Source organism: Malurus melanocephalus, unplaced genomic scaffold, assembly GCF_030028575.1.
Source record: "Malurus melanocephalus ecotype Western Australia unplaced genomic scaffold, MMel_1.1 scaffold_103, whole genome shotgun sequence".
Classification (NCBI taxonomy): domain Eukaryota; kingdom Metazoa; phylum Chordata; class Aves; order Passeriformes; family Maluridae; genus Malurus; species Malurus melanocephalus.
Genome location: NW_026623335.1, coordinates 2,219,242 through 2,235,481, shown reverse-complemented (window position 1 = coordinate 2,235,481; position 16,240 = coordinate 2,219,242). Strand labels below are relative to the sequence as shown.

General features: G+C 44.0%; 1 protein-coding gene across 2 annotated transcripts in view; it reads right to left on the bottom strand.

Moving 5' to 3' along the window:
* The window catches only part of SLC22A23 (solute carrier family 22 member 23), a 106,514-nt gene that overhangs the window by 32,043 nt on the left and 58,231 nt on the right, over positions 1–16,240 (bottom strand). For both annotated transcript variants that reach the window (XM_057369150.1, XM_057369151.1), the window contains exon 4: positions 2,231–2,399. In XM_057369150.1, coding sequence (XP_057225133.1) covers positions 2,231–2,399 — 169 coding nt within the window. The remainder of the gene's footprint in view (positions 1–2,230; positions 2,400–16,240) is intronic.

Sequence of the window (16,240 nt, the reverse complement as noted above, 5' to 3'; positions counted from 1 at the left end):
GCATATCCTGCCATGTGCATGTGGCCAAAAGAAGAGCAGAGCCATGGGTGTGAGAGGGCTAAGCCCCARCCTGGAGGGGCAAACAGCACTGTCACAGCAGGAGCTGGAAGTGGAGCACAAAGGAGGAGGAAGCAGCACAAGGGCTGTTTGCAGCATCTGCTGTTGGACTCACTGCTTTGGGTACACGATGGGGAATTAACGAGCAGTGCAGATTTCCAGTTCTTTTCTTAGTACCCATCAGTTTGTTTTCTTCTTTTGCTCGTAACCCATGCTGAGGGTCCGTGTTCCGTTAAGATGGAAAGAAAGTGGTAATAAAATGGTAATAACACTATCCAGAGAATATACAACAGATGGAAGTGAGAAGCCTAAGAGAAAAGCACGTACTGTACTGATAATATAATTAGATAGCCATCCCAACCAAAGTTCATTTCTGCAAATGCAAAAACCCTGGGCAACACAAATCCTGATCTTCTGGCTGTTACAATTATTTATCAAGCTTCTATATGCCACAATATATGAGGGGGACCTCTTTGCTTTGTTTGCCTGCTCTACCCAACCAAAAAAGCCACAGAGCTCTTGAAGATTACAAAACAAATTTTAGCATTTCCTGTTACTTTCAATGCCACCCAGGAATGACCTCTCTACAGGAATRTACAAGACCCTGCCACAGCCACCAGGAAAACGTGTGGCCTCCAGAAGGCTGCTGAGGTGTGCCTGCTGTCCATGCCATCCCCCATGTTCATCAGACATCTCCATACTACTGCACCATTCTTTTGGACACAAATATCTATAAACAATAAGTTTGATATTGGGTTCTCTCCAATGGTGGACACCGGGCATTTCATCTGGCGGGCATCACAACAGGAGGCGTTGGAGCAGATGGGCATGTGTATAACATACTGCAGGTAAGGGAGGGGAGAACAGCATCACACATTAACAAAAGCACTCTTCATTATTCATCAAGATTAACCCTGACAAGGTGAGGCTATTTAAATGTTGTATGTTGGAACAGAGGGGTAACCTCCCCCTCTGCTGCCATCATCTTGCAAGGGACTTGTAACTCTCCTGAGTGCAGCATTTTGCCCATGCTGAGGCATGTCTGCCCTGGGAATCAGCAGTGAAATCCCCACTGAGGGTTACCACATCAGCAGAGGAGAGCTCTGTAAGAAGCTAATAAAAAAATTTAACTGTTAAAAGTTCTTACATACTGTAACAAGTTTTTACATGTTGTAACTTGTCAGGCATTACTACTAGCAACCTGGTGTACCGTGGTACCTAACCAGCTTGATCCTGCACAGACCAGTGGTCTTTTTCCTCATCCTCATTTTTCTCCGTGTACAACAACTAAATATTTCAGATTTGTTAGTGTTATTTTTAAAATTAACGATCTAGCATGTTCTTATTGTTATGGTTCTGTACAACACTGCTCKCATAAGCCTCTGCTGTCTTATGCCRCCACTGCGTGTCACTATTAAGACAGAACAATGAAAGATTTYTTTKGAATGTTTATGAAGTTATCGTGGGGGTGGACCTGGCACTGTTCCCAAGGTGGAAGCCATCCTACTTCTCTCAGGATAGCCCTACCAAAGTCACAGTGCCACAGGCAGAGAGGAGTGGGAGCAGTTGGGAGTGGGGAATTCCTTGTAGGAGCAATCCTGAGCCACTGCCTGGCACAGACAAGCCACGCAGACTTCAGCATAGCATGTGCTAATTTGGGCAAAATCAAGTCTAGTTCAGGGCTGACTACCTCACGCACACAAAACATCCAAGTGTGCTTGTTCCAGGGCTGACAGATGGTATTTGTAACTTTTCTTGGATCAAAGAAACCAACAGTGTCAGTCCAGAACCACAACATAGGTATTAARGGAAAATATAGCCAAGCAAGTTAAATCTGACAACAGCTAGGCTGAGGTGCATTCTCTCAACTACTATTTTAGTCTTTAAAGGGGAAGTGACAGCCAGAATAATAATAATAAAGTACAACTTCACCTCAATGAAAGGAGACAATRTGCCAAATGCCCACCGTGTTGCAGGATGTACATGCTCAAGCAGATTGTAAAGTTATTCCTCCTTATTTCAAAGTCAAGCCTTTGCACAAGGTGAATGGAAGAACAAAGGGAAAGTCTCACAAATATTGTGAAGCGCACACACTTCCTGACAGCAGAGCACCCCCCAAATCCAACACTTGGAGCTCTTTGTCTTTGACCTGGAAGGAGGAAGAAATACTTACGCCCAGTAAAGCAGCATCAGCAGGAAGGGACAGATGATGACAGCCTGGAGCACCTGCCAGTCCCTGCAGAGGGCAGCCAGCCCCGGCATGAGGAACTGCCCTGCCATCTCGATGAAGCTYGCCACCATGGTGATCATGAAGCGGTGCCCGGGCGGACAGAGCTCTATCCCTGAAACACAGAGCACACAGACAATCAGCACCCCACCAGCAAACACCCCCAGAGCATTTCTAGGAAACCTCAGTTTCAAATTTATTCAGGAACTTTGGTCAAAGCTGTGCAGAATCAAATAAGCTTTGCTTCCTCTCATACATAGGCTCTAGAGAAGCTCATTAGCAGCTGTCAGTGGTGCAAACATTGCAGCTTCCATACACCGAGTGCCTCTCCTGCACACCTGCTGCACCCTCATTGCCAGACTTCCGTCAGTCTCTGCCGAGGAGAAGCATTTTACCAAATAATAAGGTATTTGTTTTTAAAAGGGAATGTAGAGTAAAGCACAAGCCAAAGATCTTGAGTTGTGCCTTTTCACACTTCTCAGAGACACCACCTGCCTTTCCAAACAKTTTGCTGGGAGGCAGAAGAGCACAGCTCTCAGCAGGATGCAGGCTCCCAGCTCATACGGGATGCCACCTGCCCACAGCTTAATATGCTCCGACTCAGCCAATTCCAAGCTGGATTTTGCTGAGCGTGTTGTTTCTGGGTTTGCTTTTCCCAATAGCTTATCTTGATCAACTTTTAAACAAGCCAACCTCCCATCTGTCTCATCCTGCTTCCAACCTTCCTTTTACTGTGGGGCAATTTACCACCATGACTGGCATCTTCGGTGTGACAAGTGAGTAGATAAAACTCAGTTCAGTAGATAAAGTGTTTCCTTAAACCCTGAATTCTGGCTATCTTTATTCAGTCAGAAGATGAATTTATCAGAATCACAGCCCAACAACAAAATTTTAAAAAGTCACAGAAGAAGCAGCAAACACAAAAATTGGACTGATTTGTGGAWTTTTTTTTCACCAGTAACATTGCTATAGAAGCCTTTATTTCATATTTGCCATTTGCCCGCATTCACTTGTGCAGACTAATACATCAGCTCAATAAACCTGCCACAAATGTTGTGTATCACTTATTGGAATGCTGATACAGAAAGAGGCTTGTAAACATTTGTGATATGTTGTCAGCATTGTTGCTTTTCTACGGTGTGTTTTCTATAGTTGTTTCAAATTAGAATATAATGGTTATTTAMACAGTAATTGAAAAGCTATAGGAAAATAGGAAGAGATGACAGATGTTCCTTCATTCACTYTCTAATCAGCAGCTTGTCAGCATTTATCACTGTAACACAGATTTGAACTACCTGACYGGGAACTAGCTGTAGATCAAATGTAAAAACAAACACCACATGTTTTTCTCCCTTTCTTTAAAGCCAATACAAAAATTACCAATGGATTTTTGCCAATACAAAAGAAGAATGTATCTGTTGTCAGGCAGCCCAAATTTTCATTAGMCTAACCACAAACACAGCAGCTTTGGAAATCTAAGGGGGAGAAAAAGCCCTCAAAGACTCTCACAGGCCATAAAAAGCTCTTCTATTTTAATTTGGTAAACAAGATTAAAACACAGAGCTCCTTATGACATTCATATGGTTTCATTCTTACTAATGAAGTATCCCAAGCCTAAGTAATATTTTTTTGTTCTATGCAAAGAGGTCACTTCYGTTTTATTTCTCTAATCTCCAAATAAAGTGGTTCTGTTTGTTTTTCTAAGACTTAAAGTCACAGCTACTCACACTCCAATATTCCTTCATTAAGTACAAGGTCGAGTTTTGTTGCTATAGAAACAGGAAGTCTGCATTAGATACGTAAGGCTTTGGCATTGTAATTGCATTGCTCAGGTTAGTATCAGGTAAAAATAAAAATACCCAAGATAGCAACTTTTGTATAAAGTCAGGAAGAGGTGTTCAAATAATAAAAGTATATTTTATTAATCCACTGGTGCATAGTAAAAAACTCCATAGGCAGCGGTTATTCATTGCATAGAAAGGAAATAGCTTCAGAGATTGTTTGGCATCTATTTTCTTCTCTAGATTATCACATGCACATGATCAATTTCTGCTCTTTCCTCTAAAAAAGCTGGAGATGACAAAAAAAATAATCCCTGGTGTAGCTGGGTGAGCGTGACTCTCAAGCAACAGCAGCAGCATACGAAATATCACATCCCTGTTGAAATGTTCTACATATTAGGACAGCCCACTGACTTTTCAACATATCTGGCTTCAATTTTATGTGGTAAAAGATTCAGCATTGCAGTTTTTAGCAAGCATCTATCARTCAGCCCTTTCCCACCTCTGCAGCAAAGCCACCCTCGGCAGCAGCCGTGCCCTGGCAGCAGGGAAGGCACCCAGCTGATGCTCACACTGGGGTYGGGATGCACCCAGCCACGAAGCCTCTGAGGCTGCAAACATTTCCACCCAGTTCTCCTGACAAAATGTGACCCACTCACACAAAATCACCACAAGAGATCAGTTCTACCCACCTCTGGCAAGATGAGCAAGCTCCAGCTCCCCAAATCAATTCCATCTCAATTMCTTTATGGAGCATGGAGCAAACCCTTCTCATACATGTTAATCATGGAAATTATCATCAATATAAAAAACTCCCAGATACACCCATTTGCTCTAGTTGGAAAATTTTGTGTGGGCAAGGAGACACACACGTAAAGGATTTTGCTTCCTTGCCCAACACTTCTACTCTATGCTGCACAGTCAGAGCAGCAGATCCAGCACAGATGCCTAATTTCCCTAAGTCCCGGGCAAGCGATCAAATGGGCAAGTGGAAAGCTGTATGCAAAGCAGCTCTGCAGTATCTGGGCAGTGAAATCAGACGTGCTCAGGACACATGGGACAGACTCTCACAGCTGATATGCACTCAGCAACAGCGGGCGAGCAGAAGCTGCACCCAGACAGCACCTGTGGCAAAAGTGCTGCACAGGCGGCAAACACAAGGCAGCCCCAGGGCAGCTGCATCACTGCAGGGGGATCCAGAGCTGGGMCCCACGGGTGTCACGGGACACTGGCCACACGAGGCTCACTGTGCACGTACCTCCGGGTGGGAAATGTGGAAACCGAGTCCTGGGGCCTGACATGCCCAGGAAAGCTCAGACGTGCTGGGGTGCGAATGAGGGAATTGACGAAGAACCTTTGCAACACCCGGGGGGCTCAGCCCCACTGCCTGGAGCAGGAGGTCACTGCCATCAGCACAGAGAGGTACCACAAACCCACAGGTCAGACAACAGGTTAACCAGTGCAAACGCTACAGGCACTGGTGGCAAGGGGTATGTGGGCTTTACATCAGAAACGGCAAATTGTCTTTGCTAACAGCTCCTCTCCCTGCCACTGGGATGGACAAACTGCTGGGCTGGTATCCTTTACAACAGTTTTTCAGGCAATTTCTTCTGAAAAGAAGATGGGAAATTGGCATGAAATCATCAAATATGCCACAGCCCGACATCTGAAGTGCTGCCCTCTTTCCAGCCGGCTTTTCTCTCCCAACCTCTCCACCTGTGGAAGGAGCAGTCTATGGACATACAGACAGGAGACTGGAAAGAACTGTACTATCACTGCTCTGAAATCAGCTCACRTTGCCACAGAGCATGGCCCTGCATAGCCCACCTCCTCCAAATGCCACCAGGTAAGCTGATATTGCCAGGAARGGACTAAGAGCCACTTCCTGTCCTTTCTCACTCGATCTTGTACTTGCACACTGGTAACGATCTGTTTCAGATTTCAGAAACTCTCTCATTTGTCYTAAAAGGCTGACATTTGTTCTCAGAATATTTGCACAAGGATGAAAGGCAAATACTTTTACTTAAAGAAAAAAAATAAACAAGTCATTCGCAAATACCATATCAGGAGGAAAAAGAGCCTACATCACACTGCTGAACAACTCTCTAGCGTTCACGCGCCCATCTCCACACCCAAAACACAAAGCAATTCTTGCTCCACARACCAAGTGTTAGCTCCATCTGAAACCACAAGGTAGCAGCTTTTTGCGCCTTTGCAGTTTTCTCTCCCTGCCCAGTTTCCATCTGTGAGCCACCAAGACTGTAATTATATAGAAGTATCCCTTGGAGAAAATGGCCAAGACAAAGAACCTGAAGTCTRGCCAACAGCATTCACACTGAAAAAAATCCCGAAGGAGACAGTCTGATTCTAGATTCACATTCACAGTTTCACATTATATTAAAAAAACCCTCAGACCAAGTACCCCAGTTTTGGACAGTTTCCCCTATATTACTGCACAGCCAATACTCCTAATTCCTCCCATGTAAGTACCCCTCTAAGATGTTCCTCTGCTCCTAAAGGGAGGAAAATAATGAGACTCAGGTGGAAGGCATCATAATTTGAGATGAATTCTCTGGCAACTCAGCTTTAGGTGAAAAGTGTAGGACACTAGAAATTCCCAGTGATAGTAACATCCTACAGGGCTGTGTTTGCCTCAGCGCCAGCAGTTGCTCTGCTCAGTGAAAAGCCAAGTGCAGGATRTGACCCTGAGAAAGGACTTTGCATTTGGACTCTGCTTTTCATCAGAGCACAAAGAGAAAGAACAAAACCTCAAAGAGCACTTAGTTTAAGCTGCTCAGCACCTCCAGCACATCCCACCACCTCCACGCTCCCTGAGGTCATCATTTTGGCACGACGAGCTTCGCCACCTCCGTCACAGTGATCTTGGAGACCACTGGGAGGTGACCCTGTCCCTGCTGTGGCTGTGTTTCCTAATTCCCACCAAGCTCTCTCAAACCTCTGGGACCTTGTCTTCCTCCAGCACTCTCTGTGGGATTTGCCCTCTGCTGTAAACAAATCATCTCACTGGATACTCCTAGAATAACACRGCCCCCAAGCTGGCTTTTGGCTAACTGACTGGATAAAATTGCAGCAAAAACTATCAATGACTCCCAGACAAGTTTGCAGCTGGCTGCCCGGGGAATTGGGAAATAAAATCCTGCATGTCTGCTCATATGTATATAGATTTCCATTTGGTTACTAGAYACAAATTTTAAGGGATGCAAGCCCTACCATGGGCTACATGCACTTYTCATCTCTCACTTAGCACATTTCTGATTCAGTCCTGGCTGAAATGGTGCAAGGTAAGCCAGCACTCACTCCTGGCTGAGTTTAGACAAGGAGCRCGGCTTCTTGATTGCCTTTGCTGTCACCAGAAGGAAAGAAGCAGCACGTGTAAATACAGTTTATTAGGGAACAGCAGATGAAGTAACTTGTGGAGGTAAAGGTTATCACATGCACTGCAGTGCACAGACAACCACCAATTGATGTAAGAACAGGACAGAGATAGAGTGAAAGGGAAGGAAAAATCTAATTTCCTCTMCCGAGAAATCCAATCCACTGCCAAGCAAAGAGAACAGTAATAGACTGAACCTCCAATGGCCGAGAAAGAAAATAGTGTTATTTTCCCCCAACAGCAYATCAAAACAGAAGTTACTCTAAAATACATCTGTGAAGTGGCTCAGGTGCTCCTTTCAAAGGTACTTTTCTACACATCACTGATTTGGTGAGGGTTCTTTTAAAAACACATGCTAGSCCACCATTTAATTAACACATTTAATATGTGTCAAATCAGTCTCCTGTGCACTGACATAAGCTGAGCTGACGGAGCCGTCAGGCTGGCACCAGGGCAGGCAGCCAGCACGACACCCCACCAGATGCACAGCGGTGCACTCCATTCCTGACCTCGACAGATCGTCTGCATCTACGGGGTGGAGCTGTCTTGACAGGGAAATACCTACCCTGAACAGATTTCTTTCTTACCAAAACTAGATCAGGTGTTTATTTGGTGTACAAAGACCAGGATAGCACTAAAACTAATGACAGCAAAATCCACTTCAGGTACACTGTGGAGCCTCACAGAGAGGCATAGCATGGGAAAAGTAAATACAGCTACACCTCTTGTGCAAAATCTAACTAAAACACAAGGTGCAACCTTCCTTCTCTTTCCTTTTCACATGTCTGACTTGCTCCTTGTGTGTAAGGCACACATGAGTAATGCACCACCCCTAATTCTGGCCTGGTACTTCTCAACTGTGTCAGGATATTTTAGTATGAGTTCTTCTCTGAGTTGCAGTCTGTACCCACAGATGGAGGGTTTGGACCACAAGCCTGGGTTCAGTGCAGGGGGTTTGCTCAATCCCCATTCACTGGGTTGTGGGAGCTGTGGACTTCTCAGGCATGATGTGTGTGCAGCTGAGCAGGGCAGGGCAAGGATGAGCTTCAGCTCCTCCAGGGATGGGATACCCTGAGCAGAGGCTGCCTGACCAGAGTGTGGGATGCAGAGATGTCTGCAACCATGCCCTGGATGCAAGCTGTCTCCCAAGGAGCATCAGTGGCAGAGAAGAAAACACGTGTCATTCCTCTGTTCAAYCCATGGCATCTCTATTTGCCAAGTTTTACATTGCACAAGACAAACAACATCTTACAAAACAGACAGCTGCCTGCATAAGAAACCTTTAACACACCAGTCTGCCTGCCATTCACAAAGTCATAAACCCAAAGAAATGTTAAATCACATTTGAAGTGCAGCAATTGCCATCTGTCCCACTTCCAGAGGAAAGCAGCAGCAGCAGCTCCGCAGCTCCCAGCCAACACTGATTTTTGGTGACAGTTCCTGTATGTGAATAACAGCATTACGAAACAACACGAGGAGAATGCCCCTGGAAACCTCAGCAGCAGTTACATAGAGCATGAAAAATGGGTAGATACAGAACACACTAATTTCAGTATGAAGATTATTTAATTCAAATGCAATTAAAAAGTGATTAAAAAGCTTTACCATGACATATGTTTTCATATATGTTAATTGCCATCTRTAAAAAAATTCTCATCCACCTCCAGTCTGTAATTTCCTATCCCCCTTAYGATACTCTGCGAACCCATATCAATATTGGTTTATTTTTGCAYTAAACTAAGACTGCAGAGAAATATATCAGACTCTTTCTTGTTCCAAAAAGGTGGCTTTCTCTAAAGGAAATGCACAATTGGTCATAGCAATGCTTTGCAAATCTAACACCTCTGCTGTTCACAACAGCTGGCACCTTTTCTCTTAGCAGGATCRAAATCATTAYGGGTATCTTTTTGACAGGAGCGCAWGAGAGGAGCTGAAACAAAAACTGATGTGAGATGTATCAGAGGAGCTCATTTCCTTTGATGCTTTAGTTGAAAGGGATCTGCATCTGTGTTTGTTAGGGAATTTTTAACAATATTGTAGCTACTTAAAACAAGTACAGAGAAGAAGTTCAGTAGCTGGAAAGCTGCACATCTCTTAATTTACCAACTGGCAAACAATATTCCAACAGCAGCTGTTTCAAAAGCTCAGTTTGCAACCTCCAGATTGATGACGGTCCTCAAAGAAGCAGGAACAAAGAAGTAACAGTCTAACACCTTGTTTCAGGTCTATTAAACGCTTCCCAGCTCACTGAGACAGCAAGGCAGCCCCTCTCTCTTGCTACCGCTGATCCCACATGAGGTGATTTTTTCACCATTACCATCATGCTGTTGGATAAGTGAATAAATGCACCGAGCCCTGGATTTGAGCACATTCTCAGCGGGACTGGCATATTGCTAACAAGAATTTGACACAGGAGAGTTGAGCTTGTTGCAGCCTAGCTTATCAAACAGAAAAGACAAGGACGGAGGAAAACTAAATGGAGGACCAAGAAATRTACTTGGTGCTTTTCAGGTCGTAACAAAGCTCTGCCTGCCCTGCACCCATTCCCTCAGATYAAAGGGAGGTGGCTTGTCTGAAGCACAGCACCCCCAGAGGCACAACCCCCGGAAAGCCTTCCACGTGCTTACACACACAGAGTCTATGCAAATACCGGGTGCTGTTTATTAAACCCTCATAAATGCAATTGTAACCCCATACACACGTGCACATACATGAACATACACACATTTTTATGGGTATGGGTATGTATACATGCATACRTCGTTTTCCTCCCCTGATCCCCCAGTGATGTCAGAAGCAATCAGTGGAAATCAGGGTGATGCCCTGAATAACCCATCCCATCTCGGAGRACCTGAACTGCTCAGGTGGCACCACCATGTCRRAGAGAGCCYGGAACACCRCAGCGCTGGCTGAAAGTGTGCACCRAGGGCCAGCASAAGTGCAGGCAATTTAATCAAAAGCAATTAGTGAGCTTCTTTGTGAAAGGCTGTCACATATTTGGCCCCCAGGGCACCTTCGTTTTTAAAGATTTATGCCGCACACTCTGGATAGATATTTAATGAACACTGTGAAAGGGGAACTGAGGGGGTTCAGAGCCAATGAGCTGCTGTATTTTGGGTGCTTTAAGCAACACATGCAATCCATAGAGAAGGAGGTGCCACTCAGGCTAAAGGGTGACCTTTGCATTAATAATTCCCGGTCTCYGGGGTTCAACATTAACCCTGACACAGGTCTGGGGGAGGCAAAGGCAAACAGAGCGGGAATACCTACTCAACAAGAGAGAACCATGCCAAACACTGCACACAACCACTGTGCCTGAATAAGCATAATCAGGACAGCTCCTGGTCAGATCTCTTCCAATTTTAAACCTATGAGGATACAAAAAAAAACCAAAGCAGTGGTAGTGCAGAGGTGGTGAGAAAACCCCTGCTGATATAAAAGCAGATGATGCACAGTTCCAAGTAGTACAGGTATTGCTTTTTCTCTTCTGTTTCCCAATGAGCTTTTATCTTCCAAGTAACATTTCCATAAGGGAAGAAAGAATATATTCTAGGGGAAAAAAGAGGAAATATCAGTGAAGATTTCCTTTTGGTCAATTGATTTTAAAGTGAAAAAATATGACATCCAACCTTGGGAAAAGACCTGCTTCCTGAAGCCATGAAAGTTGTATTTTTCATTCAAAATTAAATYTTTGGTTACGGGCTTTTTCTCTTAATGTTAAATGCATGATCTCTGTGCTGTAGAGAACACTTTCCACCACTCTGTGAACACAGAGTGCTCTGCTGGTGGCTGGTTTGTGGGCAGTTCTGCAGCTATGGGCAGTTCAATGGGCTCAGTGACAGTGAACAGAACTTGTCAAGGAAAGCGCATTCCCTTTCCAGCACTCTCCAAGCACATCTCTGTTTTGAGCCAAGGGTAACTCAGCAGGCTTGCACCTGTAGTTGCACAGAGGTGAACACAGTGGAACATCCCCCATGTGCTGCTGTCACATATATAATTAAAATGACCTCATAGTTGCCAAAGCTTAAATTCTTTGAATTCCTTTAATTTCWTCCTTGCTATCTTTACAAATACCACGTATGAAAACTTTTTTCCCATTAAGTACCAGAATTCTTTGATTTGATAAAACTTGACTAGACGGTGAAGAACAATAAAAAAGAATTGGTATTACAATGATTCCAGCATCTCATATTTCCATGTAAATKGCTGTGCTAAGGCTGGCTGTGCAATACCAAACCAGACCACCCAAAAACATCCACTGGGATTCAAAGTTTATCCAGAATCAACCCTGAAAAATGTGTGGGTTTTTTCAAGAGTTTCTCACAGCCAAAATCAATATGTGGCTTCATCAGTTTCAAATACTAATACATCCTGTTAAAATGGGGATAAGAGCTAAATATTTTTGCTGAGTGGATGGAAAGCCTCCTATTGCTTTGCAATAACTTTGGAAAAGAGAAAGATCACATTTCTTCACATCTTCCTTCCATGGAAGYTGGCAAGTAGGCTGGGAATAGACTGATCTTCCCGAGTAGAAGTCATCCTCCCATGGGGYATGCTTGCTTTTCTGTGGTCAAAGACCTCTTTCAAGAAAACTCCTGACACTTACAGAAGAGTTCAAATACGGCAACACTTGCTGATWTGTTCCAAATAAAACTAGAATGAATTGCTGAGCTAATTAATAACCCAACATTAAAAGGAAACCAAGCTCCTTGGAAAGAATCCAGCTGCAATTCAYAAAAGCGGATTTCTCTTGTTGTGATTACAACAGTAGTAGACTTTGCACACATCACAGCTGCAGTACAATTGTGAAGATACGTGCCCATACCCACACCTYGAGAAATGAATGATTGTTAACCTTCTCTTAGCAGATTTCTCTACATGATTTTCTGTTTCAAATGCAAGCTCCTGTTAAAGTGGTGCTTTGCTGTTCCTGTGATGGTACAAAGTCAAAGATAAGAGCTGTGGGTAATGCTGTCTAGGAGAGCACAGGGCAGAGCCTGSTGTAGATTCACCTTGCCTAGGCACAGTCAAGCTGCACTCTTAAGCTCAGAGGATTTTAGGGAGGTTCTCTCTGCAGTAAGTTCTGCCATTGACTTTGAAGACAAATGTGTACTGCAAGCAGTTTCTCCGTTAATTGTATTTTTGTTTGTGCATCAATACTCAGATTGCTTATAGTACATAAATGACAACATGAATCTTATTGGCTGTTTCCTATGCATGAGCTGCACTGTGCGTGGTGTTCGATCATCCCTGCCCAGGGAACAGTTTCAGGTACTTCAAAAAAACCTCCTCTATTTACCACCCTTTTGTAGCAAGAGAAAAATGTATAGAAGGCAGTAGAGCAAGAAAGAATGGGTGAAACAAGACTGTGGTCATGGGAGAGGAGAGATAATTAGCAGTAGGATTGCCCTCAGCTCATCATATCAGATTTCCTTCCCACACTCAGCTTTGAATAAATCATTCCRTTGCTTGACACAACAGAAATAATTCAGTTACTATTTCCAATTTTTCCTTTGTGTCTTCTTGCAGAGCCAGCAAGGGGATGAAAAAGGGCTGAAYTGGAAAAGTACAAGAGCTGAGATCAATTTTCAGCTCAAACACCAATTTGCTYCCTAACCATATTCAACCACATAAAGCAATGTGGTGAACTACATGAGAATTTCTGTCCATGAGAAAAATACTGAGAGATGGGAGGAAAAAAGTGTCTGTGGYTGATCCTGCCTTTCCTGGTGTGACAGTGTGTCCTCAGCTCCCCCATCCAGGGCTCAGATGCCACCACCTCCCCAGGCAGGTCCCTGTACCTGCAGGGGCACAGCAAACCTGAGCACACCGTGGGTTTGTGCTCCTCCTGGCATGAGCAACACAGCCATGCCTTAGGGGCTTGACTATTTCCCAATTCAGGTAACTGCATCCAACAGAACATGAAACTTTCTCCCTGACTCCAGAACAGCACCAGGCACWTGGCTGAAGAGCAGAGCATCCCCAGGAAAGGAGGGCAGAGCCCTTTGCCAGRCCATTCACACCACAAACCTACAAACTGCTTTCTCACACAGTTTTGGGTACAAGGAGGAGCTGATCCCTGGCTACAAACCTGTCTTTTATGTTGTACTCCAATTAGGAAAGCCACCTTTTACCTTAAATCCAGATTTACCAAGTTGCCAGCTAAAAAACTATATCCAAAAGGCTTTCTGGGTTACATGGGAAATAAGCAGAAATAACTAAATCTGAAAGATCGGTTCTGCCGAAAAGAAAAGGTGAGTGGATATATAATTTAAAAAAAATAAAATCAATGTTCACTTACATTTTTATATGCTTACAAAAGAACAGAAAACAAAACCTGCTCCCCTGTCTGCTGAGTGATGTTTCTAATAAAAATTAGAATTACTCTGGACCCCTAGAGAAATCTGCTGCAYGAGGCTGTCTGGCACTGGATGGCAACCTGGTCTCTTTACACATCCCTGTCCACTTGCATGACAAGTTTAATCACTTTTTTCTCATCTAAAAACAGAGCCAGAGCTGGAAGAACTGTAAAACTTGGAATTCACTGAGCACTTGGTCTGCTCCAGGTTGCTCCTGAGGGCTTTGCACAGGGAACCACCCTACTGCAGCACTGCCTGCCTCAATGCAGAACACTGRTTTTAAGCTCAGGTTTTTAAGAATGGGGCCTTCTGTTATTATCACTATTTGCTTATTTTAACAYCAATATGAGGCTATATATGGCTATGTCATAATGCAATATAGAATTTAGAAATTAGAGCTACAAAACTACTGGCTAAGCAACAATTAAGTTAAGCCATTTCTTCAGCCACTTCCTTCGCWTTTATAATTCAGCCAGATGTTACATAGGAATATCTTTTCTACCAAGAGTATGAATAGACAGAAGTACACAAAACTCCCCTTTTCTGAATAAACCAACTTCCTTTCCAGCTCCTGCCCAAAGGAGAGGAAATGTCCGGCATTCACAAAGGCTGGGTGCCATAACACCCCGATTTGCTCCAGGTGAGTGAGATGCCAGACATCTGCATCAGAAATCACAAGTGTGGGAGCAACCCAACCCACACAGAACCTGCCCAACCCTGTACACAGTCTCAGCACAGTGCTGGGAGAGGGCACAGGTACCACCCTTCCTCAGAGCAGCTGGTGGGAAAGGGTCCTGCTATTGTACCCATAGTGCCTCATGCATCCATCGTGCAGAGCAAGTGCACTGGTGAYGAAATAAAAAATGACCTTTTCATGAAGAAAAAAATGGCAAAGCAGCTAATTAGCTTTTTCCCTGTTTCACTCTCCAGCAAGAGACTAGCAGCTCCCAGGGCACAGAGATGTGCTGTCACACAGTAAACTCATGCCCTTGCCCCACCTCCCTAGATGTGTCTTCTAGTATTCAATGCCCAAGGATAAATTGCCAGTAAATTCAGAGGATGGGTACCCCAACAACAGCCAATCAGCCTCCAACAGTTTCACTACCAGTAATGAGTTTCCCTGACCCCAAAATCCAGRCATTCCACACTTGCACCTTTGCCTGCATGGAATTAAGTCATTGGTATAACCTTCACCCCGAGCTCGTTTTTTCTTTTAACCTGACAGAAGCTGTTGCTCGGATCAGTCTGCACCTGACACTGTAGGGCTATAAATAGCACAACCACAGCACTGCCTCATACTGGCCTGCATCTGATTAAAATAAAGTCAACTAAAAGGCAGGCCACCTTTGAAATGGAAACAAATGCATACACAAGGGCGGAGGATTTATAAGCCTGAGAATTGCTGAGCTAGTTCCTGTCAGGCTGCCATCTCCATTGCTGTCCTGATATCACCAGGAATGYTTCTGCATAATCACATAAACAAAAACCAAAGAAAAAATAAAACATTTTCTTASGAGGTGTGGAATTGATATCAACACAAATAAAGTAACAATACCACCACCACCCAGGGACAACTTAACCACATTAATCTATTCACTCATGACTGGCAGAAAATTATATACAAGCCTCGAAACAGAGAAGACAAACACTGGTAGAACAGAAACGGAACAAAGTAAATCATCAGCCCCTGCCTCACCCCCGGGCTGGCAGTGCAGTTCACTGTCAGGCTGGAGATGACAACGCCTTGTCACTCGTGGCCTTCGTCCCTTTAAGGGAACTCAATTTATAGCCGATCTCTGAATTCCAGATATGAGAAACTGGAAGCACTGATAGAGATGAAGTCTCCTGGTTTTAGGCAGCACAGCTTGGTTYTAATATTGACCCAGCTGACTGGCAAAGAATCATCTGCAAACAGCAAAGATTAAGACCTGAAGTGCAGCAGCAACTTCATTTCCAAATCCTTCTGCAACACGGGAAAACTCCCTGTGCAGCTCACCACACAGAGGAGAGCGGGGAGCAAAAATATCCAAGCTCTGTTCAAAGAAGGAAAAGTGTAGGCGTGCAGGGCTTGCACTGATTTATTACTGGCTTATCAGAAGCTAGGATACAAAGCCAACTATAAAAGCACCAGATGTCGAATACTTTCTATTTTAAAAATCATTGCACACTCTTCCTTCCTAGAAGGTACAAAGACCTAGAGCTGAGTCTTCAGTTTGAACAAATGCCTGCATAAGCATAACAAAAAGAGGAAAATGTTAAGAAGGAAGAAAAGAAACCCCAAACCCAGACCTGTACTCCCTCACCCAACCACAAATGATGGAACAATSGTCCTTGCCTTCAAGTACAGGTCCTAACTACATAAACTCTAAGCTTCATTTTTTGGGAAACTTAATTCATTGAGAAGCATGCAAAATAAATAACA